Here is a 15,823-nt window from a genome sequence, read left to right on the forward strand (position 1 = left end):
TAAAAATTAACTTAAACTTTACTGGTTAAAAGATAATAAAATGAAAACATTTTTTTCCAAAAAACATTTTATTACTACAATTGCTATTTTACTTACACTTTTTGGCAACATTAACAAAATAATAAATTTTATCTGAAAACAAGCAAAATAGACATGGAAATTCACAAAGGGCAATAACAAAATAGTAATCTTGACAGATATTCAATATATTTGTAAACAAAACAAAGTGACATTGCCTTAAAAAAATATAGAGGTATCAATAGAAAAACAGAGAAAGCTCCTGAAAGAACTCAACTCACTATACTGTTTCTTTTGGTTACAGGCACAGAAATTGACTCAAGCTAGCCCAATTCTAAGAGAAGCAAAGCTTTTAATGATTATCTCTTCCTAGCTTTTTGTGAAAACCTAGGAAATTTAACCGGATTGGAGAGGAAAAAAGGAGTGGGGAGGCTTAAAGTGCCTTTAAAAGGGGGAGGAGTAAAAAAGTGGGGGAGATTCATTGTCAGTATCTTTTAAGAACATTGGTGAAGCTCAATAAACCAAAGGAAGTGTCAAACAATTAAGCGAGGTAGCAAGCCATGCAGGCCTAGGAGAAAAGCATTCTAAGAGAAGAGCAGTTACAGAGTCTTTGGAACAGGAAATGTGATTTGCTTAAAGAAAAGCAAGGCCAATGTGTCAAAAATAGTGCACCAGTTGGGAAAATGGTAGAGTAGCATGGCAGAGAATGGAAAAGCGAGAGGAGGTAGATAGGGACCTTATCACCAGAATCTGTAGTTGGCAATAAATAATTTGTATTCCTTAGGGTCATACTATAGTTAAATAGCAAATAACAGTTAACAGTGTTGATAATAGCAAGCAACCACAAAAAGAACTAAAATACTTCATATTTTTACTGTTTTGTAAAACAGAATTTTTGTTATAGGAACAAAGTAAGGGAGATAAGTATGCAAAAGTCTGCACATCTATCTATACACAAATTTCCACCTGAGACTAAAACAAGTGTGCACATACACATACACACACACAAACACACACACTGATTCACACAAATGCACACACACACTCTCTCTCCACCTAAAGAAATAGGTTCAGGCTAAAATATTAAAATATTAACAAAGTGCCTTGGCCCAAGCAAATTAAATAAAAAAGCCTAGTAAAATGTTCAAAGTGCAAATCAGTCAAGCATTGAGCAAATAAATACAACAGAATCTACACTCAAGAAATTCTTTAAAGTATGAACAATACACTCACAACTACTTTGTTATCTGTCCTTCCCAATTCTAGAAGGGATGCTAAGCTGCTGATGACTATCACTTCCCAGTTTTCTGTGAAAGCTCAGGGAATTTAACAAAATTGAAGACGGAAGAAAGAAGTGGGGAGACAGAAGACGCCTTTAAAGAGGAGGAGAAAGCGAGGGAAAATAGTAGACATCTCTCCTTGCTCAGGTCTATAGGTAGCATCCCAGGTTCCTTATGTACAGAGGCTTCTAGATACTTGAATCAAGGTGGAGAAAGAAGGGATGGCACTAGAAAATACCCAGGGAGACTCAATCCTGGGAATCCACAGAGGCAGCCAAGGGTGATGTTCAGGAACCAATACTCAGAGGGCACTCTAGTAATGTGAGTCCTTGGAAATAGCAAGGGGAAAAGATGCCCCCACGTATAGCTAAGAATTAGACAGCTGGATAAATTAGATAACTCTAAGACCTAATACCTAATGAAATAAATGGGGCGTTTCTTTCACATCAGAGTGTGTCAAGGAAAACCTAAACTCAACTAGTTTGATGAGGGAAACTATACACACAACAGAGAGTTAACATAACTGTTAACTGTAATACTTTCATGTCCAAAGCAAGATATGAAATTGAAAATTTCACATGTTCAACTGCGCTAACTGTACACGGAAAAATATAAGGAAAAGCCCTATAATGGGCTTAATTTTACTCAGTCACCATGGGCTGCTTTTATACACTGTACCTACTATTTTTGGACAACCCCCATTCCAGCTTAGCAATAAGAGAGCTAAATTTAGCCCAGTCCTTGAACTGGATAGATACCATTTGTTTGGCCCTTTTCAGTTTAAACTATGGGTCTAGTGCAGTTCAAAGTATGGATGTCAAAGCTTCTTTCTCTTGAGAAATTTTACTTGCCTTACTACTGTGGCTGAGAGGTATATGGCTAGTTCATTCTGACCAAAAGCCAGCCAGAAGGGAGAGGGAAGTGAACAAGCTGAATTCCTCTTTGGATCACTCAACAGGAGGTCCACTGGCACTAAGCCCCATTCTAGTCATTACCCCTGCCTTTCCAGCTGAAGCCAATGATACAGTGATTGTTTCATGTCTGCAAGGGTCCCTTGCCAAATACAGGCATTTTATTTTAATGGTTTTGCTTCTTTGGATGTTCTTGTGCTAGGAAAAGACACTTTGAGACACTGTTCCCTCTGCCTTGGCTCCGAGACTAGAGTGAACGTGTGTATGTGTGTGTATTTGTGCGTGTGCACCTTAAACCAAGATAAGAAGCCACTGCTCTCTACTGATTAACCTCCCAGTTTCTGGTGCCCATTCATGCCACACTTTGTCCCTCAACTTCTCCACACTCAGGCTCTCAGAGTCAGATTACTTTAGACCATCACAAGACACTTCTGAGTTCAGCAGCTCAGCTCAAATGGGATGGTGATGTAACAAAGCCATTCCAGTCTGACTGTAGTTAATATTGAAATCTTCAAGGCATGGACAAAGTTGAAGAGCATATTAAGTACTTAAAAAACTCTACAGATTCTATATACAGAACTTAAGAGCTTTCAAACATACAAGAAACATGAACTATCAAAATAAATAGGTTTCCACTTTTTTCTCTCTTACATACATATATACACAAAACACCTTTGATGTATTAAGCCAGATACAATTACATGAAAAACAGGTAACAAATTTTTAAATAACATCAAAATTCAGATCAGACAATACTGTATTTCATAAATTTAAAAAGAAACTCATAAATGACTCATTGGTTTCACTATTTTTGATGATACTGAATAATGTATGGGTTGTATTTTTTTGTTTCCTATGGAGTTTTTGACTTTTGACCTGCTTTAGAATTACTGAAACTAGAATTAACGAGGTTTTTTTGGAATTCTACTTTTAGACCTGGGGGGTGATGGTTCAGAATCAGACGTGCTCACAGTAACAGATGCTAATTCCACTGATCCTGGTTGAAGAGGTCCCAGTGACACTTGAATAACAACCTTTGTTTCGGGGGGCAATCCCTCTAGTTGCTTAGGTTTCTTAAACATTTGATGACACTGGGTCTTATGCTCCATTTTCTCCTTGAAAGTTAAAAACTGTAGCCGGCATTTGGAACACTGGTGAACACTCTTTTCCCAGTGTCCCCTATAATGACACATGTATGGTGTTGCAGTTTTGAAAATCTTAAGACAGAATGGACAGAGCAAATTCTTAGTGTTTTCATGACATGTTCTAAAATGCATTTCCACATCAGCAAAGGCTGACGATCTGTAATTGCAAACCTGGCACACATAGGGCATTTCACCAGGCTTATGATTGTCCTTCATGTGCTGTAAGAGAACCTGGTCTGTTTTGAATGACAATTCACAAATTTTACAGACAGCAGAGGGCTCCTGGGTAGTGTGTACACTTTCAATGTGACATTGAAGCTGGAAGGGAGTGGGAAACTGTCGGTGGCAGTGCTGGCAGGTGGTGTGGTTTTCCCAGCTGTCAGCCCTCTGCTTCTCAAGTTCCAAATGGTGCTTCATGTGATTCATAAACTTGACGTTTTTTAGAACTTTCAAGCAGCTGAGGCATTTAAAGGTTGTGTGAGTCTTCTGTTCTGGCTGACTGTCTCCTTTATACTGCCCATAATAAAAGTCATGAAGTAATATGACCAGACTTCCTTTCTTGGAATCAACAATTTGGTTTTGACTTGCTAGACTCAAAAGGTCTGTTTCTGTCAGTTTGTTTTCCTTAACGGGGCTTATAGGCTTGAAATGGACACTGTCCTTTGGAAAAGCTGTTGGAAAAGGTGCTCCATTCTGAACATGGCTTAATGAGGTATGAACATTGTTTGAGAGTGTGCTTTGCTGTGTAGTCATTGTATGAAAGTTACCTGAAGGGGACAAAGCTGAAGCATGTCCCCCTATGATTCCATCACTGAGCTTAGGCCTTTTGGGATTTATATCATTTACTTCAGCAGTGGAAAGTCGCTTTGATATGCAAGTACTTTGATTCATACCTCCTACAGAAAGTGCTGCTCCTCCTGGATGCTGTAATGAACTTGTGAATGTAATCAAAGGAGAACATAACTCTGAAGAGCTATCAGGCACGACTTGTGGTGAATTATTTTTATAATCAGGTTTAGACAAAGGCTCAATAATAATAGGACTATCTGTTGATCTTGATTCAGATTCAGAAACTGGCAAGTCGGTCACTGCTTCTGATACAGGGGTCACATAACTTACTGGCTGCAATTTGTGAGTAGTACCTTTTCTGAGGTGACCATACTTTTTTCTCCTTGAACATGAACCTGGGGTAACTCTGTTCAAAATGTTTGAAACAACTGGTTTTGAATTTGAAGTCACTCCAACAAAGATCAGCTCAGCATCGTCATTTACATGTTCCACTCCAACAAAGATCAGCTCAGCATCTTCATCTACTTGTTTGGTATCTTCTACATTCTGCTGTGGTTCTGGCACCTGTTCTTCCTCACATAACATACATGGTTGTTCCATTTTCTAATTTTTTTTTTTATTCTTGAAGGTGTGGCCACAGTCCCAGTGCTTTCTTTATGTAAACTGCCACCTAAGTACAAACACAATACACATCAGTAAGTACAGAAAAATGCATTGTCTTATTTCTCTTCAAAACTAATATCCTTATTTTATAAGATAAGGACAATAAAACTCACAGGATAAATGATAGTTTAAAGCCTACTATTATTATAAGTCTGTGCAACTCTGGCATCATAGCTTTGCCCTATGCTGATCGTGGTTTCTTCTATTAAAAAAAAAAAAAAAGGAAAAAACCTAGTAACTAATCACTAGGTGAAATCATACGTAAAGAGTATGCTATTTTACAAAGGCACCATTGTGCATGGTTTAGAAATATGGGCTTTGGAGTCAGAGAAGATTAAGCTGGAATTCTAAGTCAGCCACACACCAGCTGCATTTCCCTTGGCAAGTTCAAAACTTTTAAATGTGGTTCTGTATCTTAAAGGCAAAAGTTCTTATTTCTTAGACTTAAGGTAACAGCTCTTTTTAAAAAGCACCAACAATTCAAGGGTACCTTATTTTGTAGTAGAATTGAAGAAAATTTTACAGTAAATATACATATCTCAATTGATTCAAACATACTAATTTCATAAATATTAACATAAAAAAAGAAGTTTCAAATTCAAAGAACAGAGTAACAATACCTACCCACAGTCAACAGCATAATTCAATGTCAAGTGCTTAGCACATGCCCAGCAGATTGAAACTCTTGATAATCTCATCCCAATTCAAGGCCTTAATTATAGTCCATTCACTGATGTCTCCTAAATTTCTCCCTCCAATCCTGACTTTCCCACTGAACTTCAATCCCAGAACTTCCTCCCTCCACCCACTTCAGTCTCTTCTCCACATGGCAGAAAAAGCGATTGTCACATCACATTATATTACTGCTCAGCTCAAAACCCTCCAATAGCTTTTTGCTTCACTCAGTAAAAAGTCAAGTGCTTCCAATATTTCCAATGCCTGTAAGACCATGCTTCCAAGCCTACATACTACCCCACAGTTATGTCCTACTCTTCTTCCCTATCCAACTCACTGTAACCACAGTACCCGCCTTGCTATTTCTTGAACACATTAAACACTTTACCTTGCTTAGGGCCCTGTATTTTCTGTCCTTCTAATATGAATGCTCATCATCCAGTTACCTGTATGGCTGACTCCTTACCATCTTCAGACCTCTGTTCCAAGTCTCCTCAAAGAGGTTCTCAAATACTCCAACCAACTGCTAATTCACATTCCCAATCTCTTCCCTTCCCCTCATCTTCAAGTCCTTATCACCACCTAACACATTATAAACTTTATGTATCTTAATTCTTTTTCTACTGTCTATCCCGTAAAATGTAAACTCCAAAGCACACAGATTACTTTTTTGTTGACTGTTTTATATCCAGAGCAAAGAACAGTGCTTGGCACAACATGGGAGCTCAACAAATACAGAATTTGTTAAATGCATTAATAGTAACTTTCATTAATAAGAACATCTATTTGTAGAATAGACTGTTTTCTTTTTTTAAGATTTTATTTATTCATGAGGCAGAGAGAGACAGAGAGAGAGAGGCAGAGACACAGGCAGAAGGGGAAGCAGGCTCCATGCGGGGAACCCATGCAGGACAATCCCAGATCCCGGGAGATGCTCAACCACTGAGCTACCCAGGCATCTGTAATGCCACATTTTCTATGATTTACTCTTAGAATCTTGTCCATCCAGATATTCTGTAGGCCTATGAAGGATTGAAAGCTTCTAGTTTTTTACAAACATTTTTTATCACAACCTATAGTAAAACAAACAAAAAAACAATGTATATGGAGTCTCACTACCCAAACACATAAATAACAATTGCTTTACTACATCGGATGCTTATTCTAATATTTTCTATTTCATTTTTCTTAAATTGACCATGATGTAGGTACTTTAAACTATGGTTCATAACTCACCAGTTTTTGCAAACCTAATGTCACAGTTCATTGTAGCCCAATTAGACAGACCCTTCAAATCCCATCTATAAAAATTAAACTGGCATCTAATATGTGCTATGTACCTCCCATTAATTTAATTAGCACATCAGCATATAATTTTGGAACCCATATTTAACCCTGAGATTTGTGTACCAATTTCAAAGTAAGTTAAAAAAATAAATAGAATATTAAGCAGAAAACTTACTCTTTTCGTCACTTGTTCCACAACTGTATCTTGCTTGCCCAACACTGGTTTGACACTACCAAATACTAAGTAGAAAGTGGTGAGCATGAAGCTTATAATCTAGTGTTATGAATAGCGATTTACAGCCTTCTTAAAATTAAGATTAAGTACATAATTAGGTGATATGTAATGCAAGAAAACATTTAAGGCACATCTGAAAACACTGCACCAACAATTGGTTTTGTCTGTCTATATACAATTTCAATCATCTAATTCCATGCTAATGCCACCTAGTCTACTGTTTCCCAACATAAGCACCGTAACACTTCTGAGCCAGAAAATTCTGTTGTGGGGGTTGTTGGGTACATTTAGGATGTTTAGCAATATCCCTGACCTCTACTTACTAGATGCTAGCAGCAATCCCCTACATATGCAATCAAAAATGTTCTATGGGAGAACTTATGCCCTCATCTAACCTTCTCCTGAGAATCACTTCCACACTTCTAGTAACTGTCTGCTAGGTAATTCTACAAGATACTCTAATATCCTCTGTCAAGAAATAATTCTAAATTGAAATTATTATTCTCCTCGATATCATAAAAATCAGAATAAAATTTACACTTAAAAATAAAAATTTTAAATAAAAAATAGAATAAAAATCTAATTTGACAATTAAAATAACCATCAGAATTATCTGAGGATAGACTTTTTTAAGATTTTATTTATTTATTCATGAGAGACACAGAGAGAGAGAGAGAGAGGGAGAGAGAGAGAGAGAGAGGCAGAGACACAGGTAGAGGGAGAAGCAGGCTCCAAGCAGGGAGCCCAACATGGGACTGGATTCCAGGTCTCCAGGATCATGTCCTGGACTGAAGGCGGCACTAAACCACTGAGCCACCGGGGATGCCCTGAGTATATACTTTTAAAACCCAGAAAAAGTTATGATTCACCTAAAGTTACATATAAAGTCTGCAGAGAGCTAGCACTAAAATTCATGATTCCTCAATTCTAGTTCCTCATTCTTCCCACTAGAACTCTAACTTAATGCATGTCTAAATTTCTGGTGATGATGCTGTTAATTGCTTAGTTTCTAAGGATCAAAGAGTCTCACTGGATTCATTTTCACTCTCCCTATATTTTATAAAAACTGTTCAAACCTTCCCCAACTTCCATCAAATTACTCACAGAAACTTGTAAGTGTAGTTCTAAATAACTTTTTGAAGCATTAGTCACTCTAAATGCCTTTCATTTCCATTCCTATTAAAGCTCCTCCCCTCAAAATCTAGCTTTAAGTCCACTGGTTACTTCATGTTTGTACATCTATACTAGGCTCCAAATTCTCTTGTCTCTCTGTCCTTCCAATTATCACCAACTGCATACCACCACTAGATGAATCTTAAAACACTTCTGTAATTATATCACTCCACTATTCCTCCATTTAAACGACTCCTGCAATTTTAGAGAATAGACTTTCAGTTATGCTATGGACTGAAATATGTACCTCCAAAACTCATATGTTGAAGCCCTAACTCCCAGGGTGATGGTATTTGGAGATGGGAACTTTGGGTTCCCATCTAATTAGGTGTAGATAAGGTCATGGGGTGAGGCCTCCTGATGGGAATAGTGCCAACAAGAGATATCAGAAAGCTTGCTTCTTTCTTTGTCTTCCATCTATGATGTGAAGACACAGTGACAAGGTAGCTGTCTACAAGCCAGAAGAAAGGAAGCAAATCAGCTAGCACCTTGATCTAGAATTTTCCAGCCTCCAAATCTATGAGAAATCAAATTCTGTTGTTTAAAAAAAATAAATAAACATAAACTGCGTTCCAGGGACATTGCTGGACTTTTCACTCAATTGATCTTGGTAGGATTTTTAGCTGTTGACCATACTGATTAACTTTCCATCCAACCAATCATTCAAGATGAAAAGAGTAGGGAAAAAAATCAAACCTAAAGTGAGTAAGTTAGTGAATGAGTTCATTTAGAACAAGAATAACCTTAGACTATGGGAATTTCCTTGTCACTTCTCCTCTGGTATCTTTATTTTCTACAATTTACCAGAATCTTAAGATACCGGGAGTCAGGAGGTTGGACATGCCAAAGATCTACTAGATCTAAGGAACTAATCCTCAAAATCACTTTATATCCCCTATCAACAAAGCTGCCAAGGGCTGTGGAAGGAGTTAATGAGAAGATTTCACGCCAAAGATACCTGAGAGAACAGTAGTAAAACTCATCTCCCAGGTTATTCCTGTGTATTTAAACAATGGCCCTCTTCATGGGTCTTTGTTATAGCCACACAACAGTTTTTTTTCAGGCATTAGTCCTTCTTGAATAGCTTCCTAAGATTAGGCTAATAGGACTCCTCTGATACCTATCCTCACCAACCTCCCTTGTCCCTCTTTTCACCCCATTACCGCTCCACCAGATCCCTATCCCTACCCTTTCACTCTTTTCCCATCCATAGCACTCATGTCTCTTCCCCACTACTCTTCTTCACTTTTCTTCCATTAACCCCAACCATCTGCTGCCTTAGAATGTAATGCCCATTAAACATATCCTTGGTGGAAAGGAGAGCCTCACAGGATCCTTAAAACTATAGTAAACATTTATATTCCACTTTAGGGCAACTAAGGAAAACAAAAATAATGTTTTCATAAGTATTTTTATTTTTATTTATTTTATTTTTATTTTATTTTTTATTTATGATAGTCACACAGAGAGAGAGAGGCAGAGACACAGGCAGAGGGAGAAGCAGGCTCCATGCACCGGGAGCCTGACGTGGGATTTGATATTGGGTCTCCAGGATCGTGCCCTGGGCCAAAGGCAGGCGCCAAACCGATGCGCCACCCAGGGATCCTCTTCATAAGTATTTTTAAATAAATATTGGTTTATAAATAAGCTTAGGGCAGTAGCTATGAAAAAAAATGGGGTCTACTCTGACCTGGGAGTCTAAAAAGGGAAACTATTAAACCAAGTTGTTCTTTGTCAAAAAGACATGATTATTTCTGTAGATTGGACTAAAAAGAAATCAACAATTCATAGACCCTCACTACCAATTTTCACTCTTGCTACCTCTCTGACCTCTTTTTCCATTATTCTAACACTCATTCACTACAGTCCAATCACAGTGGCTTCCCTGCTACTCCCTTTAGTATCCGCCTGAAACTCCTGTATCCCAAAAATCCCATGGCTAATATTTCCAGTCCCTATCCAAACTCACCTTTACTGTAAGACTTGCTCTGATCACCCAATCTAATATTACAACACTCCTACCTACCCAACATTTGATCCTATGACCCTGCTCTATTATTTTCTTCCTAATTTTATAACCTCACCTTTTGTAACACCAAGAATGTATTGTTGCATTATATATATATATATATATATATATATATATATATTTATTTATTTATTTATTTATTTATTTCTTCACTAGACTATCAGTTCTCCACTGGAGAAGTTCTGTTTCTTTAGCTTGTTTTGTTTTTGTCTGTTTTGCTCATTGATTTCTCCCAAATTCCTAGAGCAGTCCCGGCACATAAGTCTTCAATATTTGTTAAAGAAAAACGATTACCTGGGAGTTAGAAATAAATTCAAAAAAGGAAGGTGGATTGAGGGAACAAGTAGGAAATTAAACCTAAAGAATAACCAATTTTCTTCAAGTCTGGGAGCCACTGAAGTGTACTGTTACAACAAATGTGAGAACCTGTAATCCTCAGACTCAGGAGGATGACTATGGTCAGCCACTCTTAGCCATTTTTCCCTTTTCTTTCCTTTCCTCCCAAGAGCAGCATCTTAGAAGAATCTACAAAGTAAAAATGAGCAGTTCAACCTAAAAGTGGCCTATTAGTTCAGAAGCAAGTTCTTTTTCTAAGACTGCATGTTTAGAAAGGTTTGGAAGTATCAGATGAATGGTAAATGATTTAAAAGAGAGGTTGAAAAGAACCACAAAAAAAGATGACTAAAAAAAAAAAAAAAATGACCATGTTAATTTGTTAAATGCGAGCAACAAGGTAAAGGTCATAAGGAATGGTGAAATAAGAAAAAAACAAATATTCCCTCCTTCATAAAAGCAAAGAGAACAGTCAAAATGGTCAAAATCAAGTTTTTTGCCAGACACTTGCACCCCGATGTTTATAACAGCAATGTCCACAATAGCCAAACTGTGGAAGGAGCCTCGGTGTCCATCGAAAGATGAAAGGATAAAGAAGATGTGGTCTATGTATACAATGGAATATTACTCAGCCATTAGAAACGACAAATACCTACCATTTGCTTCAAAATGGATGGAACTGGGGGGTATTATGCTGAGTGAAATAAGTTAATCGGAGAAGGACAAACATTATATGGTCTCATTCATTTGGGGAATATAAAAAATATGAAAGGGAATAAAGTGAAAGGGAATAAAGGGGAAAGGAGAAAAAATGAGTGGGGAAATATCAGAAAGGAAGACAGAACATGAGAGACTCCTAACTCTGGGAAACGAACAAGGTGGTAGAAAGGGAGGTGGGCAGGGGGTAGGTGTGACTGGGTGACGGGCACTGAGGAGGGCACTTGATGGGATGAACACTGGGTGTTATTCTATATGTTGATAAATTGAACACCAATAAAAAATAAATTTATAAAAATAATCAAGATTTTTGATCCCGGAAATTAACCAAAGGTTTGCAAAAAACAGGATTTCTGTGGGAAATAGTTTGGCAGTTCCTCAAAAAGTTAAACACTGAAGTTATCATATGACCCCACAAGTTCACTTCTAGGTATATGCCCAAGAATTGAAAACCAGTACTCAAATTACATGTAAAGTACATCATGATTATAGTAGCCTAATTCACTATAGTAGCCTAAGAACTTAATGGTGAAAATACTACAAATATCCATCAATGGATGAATGGACAAATTGTGGTATATAAAACACTGAAATATTATTCAACCATAAAGAGAATAAAGGCACTTTCATGTTCATTGCTGTATAATTTACAACAGCCAAGATATAGAAATAACTGAAGTATCAACTGATAGATAAAGAAAATGTGGTATATACAAATAATGAAATAATATTCAGCCATAAAAAAAATGAAATATTGCCATTTGTGATACAATGGACCTGAAGGCATTATGCTAAGTGAAATAAGGCAAATAAAGACAATTACTGTATGATCTCACTAATATGTGGAATCTTTTTTTTTTTTTTTTTTTTTTTTTAAGATTTTATCTATCCATTTGTGAGAGACACAGAGAGAGAGGCAGAGACATAGGCAGAGGGAAAAGCAGGCTCCCTGCAGGGAGCCCAATGTGGGACTCAATCCCAGGACCCCAGGATCACGACCTGAGCTGAAGGCAGAGCTCAACCACTGAGCCACTCAGGCATCCCAATATGTGGAATCTTTAAGAATAATAAACTCATAGAAACAGAGAATAGACTGGTGACTGCCAGAGGCAAGGGAGGGGGATAAAGGGGATCAAAAGGTACAAACTTCCAATTATAAGTAAGTCATGGAGATGTAATTAATGTACAACATAGTTCCTATACTTAATAATATTGTATTGCATATTTGAAAGTTGCTAGGAGAGTAGATCTTAAATGTTCTCATCACAAGATAAAAAAAAATTACATATGGTGACAAATGTTAAGTACTTATTGTGGGCATCATATCACAATTTATACAAATACCAAATCATGCTATACACCTGAAATTAATATAATGTTATATGTTAATTATACCAATAAAAATAATTAATTTTTAAAAAATGGAATGAAGTATTGATACTACAACCTGAATAAAACCTAAAAACATGCAAAGTGAAAGAAGTCAGACAGAAAAGTTCATATATTATATGATTTTATCTATAGGAAATATCCAGAATAGATAAAGCCATAGAATCTAAACAATGGTAGTTGCCAGGGGATGGGAGAGGAGAAATGGAGAGAAACTGCTTAATGGTAAAGTTTTACTTTGGAATGTTTGAGATGTTATGGAACTAGATAAGGGCAGCAGATGTACAACACTGTGAGTGCTCTAAATACCACGGAATCTTTCACTTTAAAATGACTGATTTTATGTTATGTGAATTTCACCCTCAATATATTATTTTTTAAATAAAGAGGGGATATTACTACCAACCATACGGAAATTTAAAAAAAAATTTTTTCAAGATTTTACTTCTTTATCTGAGAGAGAGAGAGAGAGAGAGAGAGTAAGCACAAACGGGGGGAGCAGGAGGTGTAAGGGAGAGACAGGGGGAGGGGCAGAAGGAGAAGCCAGCTCCCAGCTGAGCAGGAAGCCCAATGGGGCTTGATCCCAGGACCCCAAGATCATGATCTGAGCCAACTGAGGTCATGACCTGAGCCAATTGAGCCAACTAGGCTCCCCTGAAATTTAAAAAATATATTAAGGGGACGCTATAAACAATTTTACTCCAAGGAATAAGATAACCTTGATGAAACGGATAAATTCTAGAAAGACACAAACTACCAAACTGACTCCAAAAACAAACCTAGAAAATAAAAATATATCCAAAATAAGAGATTAAGTTAGTAATAAAAAAAAATTACCCAAAGAAAAATCAAAGATCAAATGACTATCCTTATAAATTCTACTAAAACAATTCAAGAAGAATTAGCACTAATCCTCCATCAACTCGTCCAAAAATTAGGAGAGAAAACTTTCCAGCTCATTCTGAGGCCAGTACTATTTATACCAAAATTAAAGACCTCACACATCAAAAACAAAAACAAAAAAAGCCTCCTAAATACTAATATCTCTTATGAATGGAGGTAAAAAATCCTTAACAAAATACTAACAAATTTAATAACATATAAAAGGACTATACACCATGACCAAGTGAGATTTACGTAAGAAATGCAAAGTTGGTTCATTATATAAAAATCAATCAATATTATACAATTTCAATAGAATAAAAGACCAAAAACCCACATCTGCCAGCAAATAAAAGCATTAAACAAAATTTAGCACCCTTTTGTGAGTTGAAAAAAAAACCCCACTCAACAATTGGGAGAAGGGAACTTTTTCAATCAGACAAAGGGCATTTGTAAAAGACCCACAGCTAGCATTATACTTCATGGTAAAAAGACTGAAAGCTTCTCTTCTAAGATCAGGAACAAGACAAAGATGTCCACTTCTAACATTCTGATTCAACATTATACTGGAGGTTGTTTAACCAGGATAATCAGGCAAGGAAAAAAAAGTAAAAAAGTATTCAGACTGGAAAAAAAGAAGTAAAACTACATGCAGAAGACATGATTTCTGTACATAGAAAATTTTGAGAACTTAGTATTAGACCTAGTAAACAATGTAAGATCAATATAAAACATCAATTATATTTCTATACATTAGCAATAAACACTGAAAATGAAGTAAGCAGTTCTGTGTACACAAGCATTACAAAAAATAAAATAGTTAAGAACAAATTTACCCCCCAAAAAAATGTAAGAAATTCATACTGAAAACACTCAATTATACTGAATACACTGCTGAGGCAATTAAAAAGAACGAAGTAAATGCATACATCTCATATTAATGGATAAAATCTAATATTGTTCAGACAACAAGACTCCAGATACTGATTTATCAAAATCCCAGCTTGCTTTTTCACAGAAATTAAAATTCATGTGGAAATGCAAAAGACTTAGAACAGCCAAAATAATCTTAAAAAAGAAATGAAAATTTCACATTGATTTCAAAACTTATTACAAAGTTACAGTAATGAAAAGTGTGGTAGCATAAAGATAGAAACATAGATCAATAGGATACAATTCAGAGTCCAGAAATAAACCCATACACTAATGGCCAATTGATTTTCAGCAAGAATACCAAAATAATTAAGTGGGGAACAGATTAAGATTTTTCAACAAATGTTCGAACAACTGAACCTCCATCCACATCAAAAGAATGAGGTTGGACCCCTGCTAACACCATATACTAAAACAACAAAACAAAACCCCTCAAAATAGACTGTAGAACTAAATATAAGAGCTAACTGTAAGTTTTTTTAAAAAAAATAGAGGTAAATGGTTTTTTTTCAACAAGATAACAAAAGAATAATAACAAAAGAAAAATAAACAGGATTTCATCAAGGGGAACCTTCTCATACTGTTGTGGGAATGCAAGCTGGTACAGTCACTCTGAAAACAGAGTCCTCAAGAAGCTAAAAATAGAGCTACCCTACAACTCAGCAATTGCACTCCTAAGTATTTACCCCAAAGATACAAAAGTAGTAATGATCTGAAGGGGCACCCGTACCACAATGTTTATAGCAGCAATGTCCACAACAGCCAAACTATAAAAAGAACCCAGATGTCCATCCACAGATGAATGGATAAAAAAGATGCAGTAATATATGTACACAATGGAATATTAATCAGTCATCAAAAAAATGAAATCTTGCCATTTGTAATTACATGGATGGAATTGGAGGATATTATGCTAAGTGAAATAAGTCAGATAAAGAAAATTACCGTGATTTCACTCATATGTGGAATTTAAATAACAAAACAGAGGATCATAGGCAAAGAGAGCAAAAAATAAAATAAGACAAAATCAGAGGGAGAAAAACCATAAGAGACTCTTAACCACAGAAAACAAACTGAGGGTTACTGGAGGGGAGGATGTGGGGGGATGGAGTAGCTGGTTAGTTCATTATGGAGGGCTATAATGAGAGACATAATGAGCACTGGGTGTTATATAAGACTGATGAATCACTGAACTCTACATCTGAAACTAATAGTACACTATTTGCTAATTAATTTAATTTAAATAAATTTTAAAAAACAGCATTTCATAAAATTATTATTTTTTATTATTTTTATTTACTTATTCATGGGAAACACCGAGAGAGAGGCAGAGACATAGGCAGAGGGAGAAGCAGCCTCCCTGA

The 15,823-nt window shown here is 36.3% G+C and overlaps 1 protein-coding gene across 2 annotated transcripts in view; it reads right to left on the reverse strand.

Annotated features, from left to right (window-relative positions):
- Nucleotides 1–15,823, reverse strand: part of ZNF280B (zinc finger protein 280B) — a 24,096-nt gene continuing 8,273 nt past the window's right edge. For both annotated transcript variants that reach the window (XM_077874446.1, XM_077874445.1), the window contains one exon: nt 1–4,813. In XM_077874446.1, coding sequence (XP_077730572.1) covers nt 3,112–4,743 — 1,632 coding nt within the window. In that variant the 5' untranslated portion in view covers nt 4,744–4,813 and the 3' untranslated portion in view covers nt 1–3,111. The remainder of the gene's footprint in view (nt 4,814–15,823) is intronic.

This window comes from Canis aureus, chromosome 27 (genome assembly GCF_053574225.1).
Source record: "Canis aureus isolate CA01 chromosome 27, VMU_Caureus_v.1.0, whole genome shotgun sequence".
Classification (NCBI taxonomy): domain Eukaryota; kingdom Metazoa; phylum Chordata; class Mammalia; order Carnivora; family Canidae; genus Canis; species Canis aureus.